Raw genomic sequence first — 5,000 nt, forward strand, 5'->3', positions numbered from 1 at the left:
GAGGAGAGAGAGAGAGAGAGAGAGAGGAGAGAGAGAGAGAGAGAGAGAGAGAGAGACAGAGAGAGAGACAGAGAGACATAGACACGAGAGAGACAGAGAGAGAGAGTCAGAGACAGAGTGAGCAGGAGACACACCTTGATATCAGGAAACTGAGATAGGTATGTGTCAAGGGACAGCAATGATTCATCTGTGAGCTTCTCATAGTAGTCTGTCCAGTTGGCATCTGTGTCCTGCCAAACACACACACACACACACACACACACACACACACACACACACACACACACACACACACACACACACACACACACACACACACACACACACACACACTTAGAAGGGCCACAAAAGCAGAGATGTGACCCCAACGTTGTTTCAGAAGATTCTAATGCTACTAAACGACGCAGGATATAATACTATCACCACAAGGGGGTACATTGCTAATGCTACTAGCCAACATGTGCTACGTACAGCTATGGCAGACACTGCTGAACACCGGGGTTAGCTAGTCTGTTACCTCCAAGGTATTGTCCATCTCTTTCTCTATCATTTCCTTCAGAGGGTGAGGGGGGGAGGGAGGAAGGAGAGAGACATGCATTTGAGGAGAAAGAGAAGCGTCAGCAGTCACAGACATTTACACTAAATCAGAATTAGGTTACGATTTACTTCCCGGTTAACTTAACTATCCCTGTTTACCATAGATATATATACTGACTACATATCGCATTCGGCTTCAAAGCATGCGTCAACAATGCCACCATCTTGCCGCGGGGTAACCACCCACCTGAATGAATGCTGATGGGACAGAGGTCCTTTCACTCTCAAAATCACTCAAAATCGCCTTATTTTTAAGCAATTATCAAGCGTTTCTTTTTTTTTTCACTATCCTTACCATGAACACCAGATACCAACCTGCTTGAAGATTGCTTAAAAATAAGGCAATTTAGAGGGATATTGAACCCGAAAGAACCTCTGTTGGCATTGACGTGAACAGAGCAGCTCGGGAAATATCTGTCTCAGTATATATATCTATGCGTGTTTACATGCTGAATTATAAATATTGGATGCATGGGACAGGTTTTCTAACTTGGTTTCACTCTTGGTTACAGAACCAGGCTTTAGTGTTTATATGGAGGTTAGGAATTAACATGTAGGGCATTTAGCAGACGCTTTTACCGAGAAGCGATTTACGACGATTCACACACACATTCACACTATGACGGCGGAGTCAACCCCTGGCTTTCAAGGCGACAGCCAGCTCGTCAGAAGCAGTCAGGGTGAGGTTCCTTGCTCAGGAACACTTCGACATGCTAGGAGGAGCCTGGGATCGAACTAGCACCCTTCCGGTTACCAGTCAACCTGCCAACCACATTTCTCCTCACAGGATGGGGAGCTTAAACCCACACCCCTTCGGACAGGGGTGCTGCTTTAACTATAGATTGATTTGTCTGTTTCCGGTTGAAAAAAGTCCTGCCAAATCTCCATGGCAACGTAAAAAAAATCCTGGTCTGAGATTGGCTCACCTCCACCATGGAGTCCACCTCCTCCTTGCCGAACCATTCAGGGTCGTACATCTCGGCCAAACACTCCTGCAGACGCCGCGACGCGTCATGCATGGCTGTGAAGAGAGAGAGCGATAGAGAGAGAGAGGGAGACAGGGTTATAGAGAGGGAGAGCGGGAGAGAAAGGGTTAGAGACAGACAGACAGACATACAGACAGACAGAGAGAGAGAGAGAGACATTGACAGAGAGAGAGTGAGAGAGAGAGAGAAAGAGAGAGAGAGAGAGAGAGAGAGAGAGAGAGAGAGAGGGAGAAGAGAGAGGAGAGAGAGAGAGAGAGAGAGAGAGAGAGAGAGAGAGAGAGAGAGAGAGAGAGAGAGAGAGAGAGAGAGAGAGAGAGAGAGACTCGGATGTGTGGATGGTTGGTAGATAGATGATGCAGAGAGAAAGATAGATAGTTTGGGAGACCATCAGACAGACAGATAGATAGCGAGAAAGACAGAATGACAGACGGAATGAAACACCCCAAGACAGATGGACAGACAGACCGACAGAACACCTGAGAGAACGACGGACAGGGAGACAGATTGATTTAGGTATGAACCTTAACAAAAAAATTGAGCTGCAGTCCAATCATGCTCCAACCTTAAAATCTACCAAAAAACTAAACCCTCGCAAACACACACACACACACACACACACACACACACACACACACACACACACACACACACACACACACACACACACACACACACACACACACACACACACACACACACACACACTCACACACACACACACACATCTTACTTTTGACTGCCAGTAGGTAGGCCTTTAGGTCTTTCTGCAGCTTTGCACCCTCCACCTGAGAGGTCAACAATGAACCGGAATGACATATTAGGGGAGATTATAAAAATTAATATTATTATTAACTAGAAAATGCATTTGCTGCAGAAAATGCAGTACAAATTTCAAATTTAGGTCGAAAATATGTTTTAATAAAGCCAAATAGATTAAGACATAAAGAAACGTTAAATGGCTTAAATCAAGTGAAGGGATTTGAACAGAGTTCAAAAAAATAAATGGAGTAAACAATGTAAACATGCACACCAGTTAAAAAAATTTAAATGGATGGAAGCAAATAAATTTACGGCTGAATGCAAATCGCAATGCACTGCTAAAAATGCAGAAATCTAAAAGGAATTGAACTGAAGAATCTGAAAGGTCAAATGTATTGCAATGCACTGCGGAAAAACCTGGAAGCTGAAATTGAAAGCTGACAGACGCTGAATTGCATTATCTGAAGAAGCAAAGTGCTGAAATACATTGCTACAAAAGCTGGAAGCTAAATTGTAATATTGTGAAAGCTGGAAAATAGTAGTAGGGGTAATAGCTGTAGTAGTAGTAGTAGTAATGGTAGTAGTAGTAGCTGAAGTAGTAGTAGTAGTATTAGTAGTTGCTGAAGTAGTAGTAGCTGCAGTAACAGTGGTACTAGCTGCACAAATGGTATGCCATATGAAAGGTATTGATTGATGTTTGTAGAAAGAATTCTAATAATCCCGCCAATTTTTTTTTAAAAACAGCCGAAATTGTATGTACTCGCCTAATGCTAATTTTTCCAGCCTAACGTGATAGAAGTACTCAGATTGGGCGGGAAAAATCTCCCAATCTGGCAACGCTGCCTAAACGTCATAAAAAGTAGTCCAATTGAGCGGGAAAAACGACCCAATCTGGAAACACTGCCTGCATGTCCTCGCGCTCTAACGTCAGCGTAAATCAATGAGACCAACTAAAGACAATATGGATCTTTTATTGTGATTATGAAAAAAGTATAAAGGTAATCGAAATTATGTTTCCAGATTATTGAAGATACAAGGGTCTTCATTTGTTAAACCTTTGAACGAAGGTTAACGATATACAATTGACCAAGTTACGAAGGCTGAAGTAGTAAGTATCAGAGGATGGGCGGACGGCACCGCCGTCCTCCCATTGATTTCCATTGTAAAAAATATTTTTTTTAAAGTGGAATATCTCAAAAAGTATGAAATATTTAGGCCTATATAAAAAGAAGCACGCGATTCCAAGCTAATCTGAACATTTTAAAATTGGAATGGAGTCTCAAGGAGAAAAATTGAGGAAGGAGATAGGTCCCAAAGTTTGTAGAGAATAATAAAGAATAAAGAAAGAATAAAACTCTCGAAGAACAATAGTTGAGCGCTGCATGCAGCACTCACCTAATTATTTTTCAAGGGTTATAGTTGGCTCTGATTGTCATGTGTGTGTGTGTGTATGTGTGTTCTTTTTTAATCTAAATTAGAGAAGATATTTTTGTTGGGGGGGGGGGGGGCATGGAGGTGGAGGAGGAGGAGTAGGAGGAGAGGGAGGAGGAGGAGTATATAATAAAAAATATATTATATTTTAGTACTAGAACTTCAAATGCCATATTTTAATTTCCAAGAGGCGAATTCCAAACGACTCAATTGAGACCAATGTAAAGCATTGCAACGTTAAAAATTCAAAATAAAAATACATTCCCATAAAAAAATATATATAGCCTATTTTAATTGCATGAAAATTCCAGAAACGATCCACACCATCTGTTTGTTGAAACTGCCAACCGTTTCTTCAAAGGGCATCTTCCTTCTTCTTCTTCTTTCTTCAAAGGCAGCATCTCTGGTCTCGTCTGCTTTTCCTAGCTTCTGCAAGACCTGTGACGAGATAGAGGAATATATATTACATATATATATATTTTTAAATATAATATATATTTAGAGAGAGAGAGAGAGAGACAGAGACAGAGACAGAGAGACAGAGAGAGGAGAGACAAAGAGACACAGAGACACAGAGAGAGTGTGTCACTGTCACGGATAAAACTCGACAAAGTAGTCATTATCCCATTGAGCCACTGACATACCTGAAATGTAGCCTCATTTACATGGTGAAAATGTCTATTGATAAGCAGACAACATCGAGTTTTCAACTTACGGTATAGGCTGCAGTAAGACTTTTACAGAATTTGAGGGGAAAAATAACGTTACAGAAACAATAGGGGCCAAGCGCTCGGACCCCTAATAATTAAAGTGCAAGCAGCATTTTACGGGTGCCAAGCCTAAAGCCGACCAATAAGACCCTGTCAGACCATTAAGACCCTAACAGACCATTAAGACCCTGACGCAGACCATGAAGACCCTGTCAGATCGTTAAGACTGTGTCGCAGACCATTAAGACCCTGACGAAGACAATTAAGACCTTTTTTGTTTGCACATGGTTGACAACGCTGGGATAGCATCAGCTTGGATCTGTTGATGGGTGAACATAATTTCATGAACGTACGTCAAAAAGCTGAGGAGTTATGATTCTCAAAGTTTTCAATTGATCGCTTTATGGTCCTATTTTGATGAACTTTACCCTGGTTAACCTTGACCTATGCTTCTTTACATACACCAAGTTTGGTGATGATTGACCCAAGTGAACCCCACCTTTATTCACCTATCATC

General features: G+C 41.8%; 1 protein-coding gene across 7 annotated transcripts in view; it reads right to left on the bottom strand.

Moving 5' to 3' along the window:
- bin1b (bridging integrator 1b) overlaps nucleotides 1-5,000 on the bottom strand; it is a 34,678-nt gene that overhangs the window by 21,492 nt on the left and 8,186 nt on the right. For 6 of the 7 annotated variants that reach the window (XM_056594685.1, XM_056594683.1, XM_056594686.1 and 3 more), the window contains exons 2-5: nucleotides 4,098-4,211; nucleotides 2,314-2,368; nucleotides 1,524-1,618; nucleotides 135-230 (exon numbers count right to left, since the gene is read on the bottom strand). In XM_056594685.1, coding sequence (XP_056450660.1) covers nucleotides 135-230; nucleotides 1,524-1,618; nucleotides 2,314-2,368; nucleotides 4,098-4,211 — 360 coding nt within the window. The remainder of the gene's footprint in view (nucleotides 1-134; nucleotides 231-1,523; nucleotides 1,619-2,313; nucleotides 2,369-4,097; nucleotides 4,212-5,000) is intronic. The other variant, XM_056594684.1, reaches the window with a different exon arrangement.

The sequence above is a fragment of the Gadus chalcogrammus genome, chromosome 7 (genome assembly GCF_026213295.1).
Source record: "Gadus chalcogrammus isolate NIFS_2021 chromosome 7, NIFS_Gcha_1.0, whole genome shotgun sequence".
In the NCBI taxonomy this organism is placed as follows: Eukaryota; Metazoa; Chordata; class Actinopteri; order Gadiformes; family Gadidae; genus Gadus; species Gadus chalcogrammus.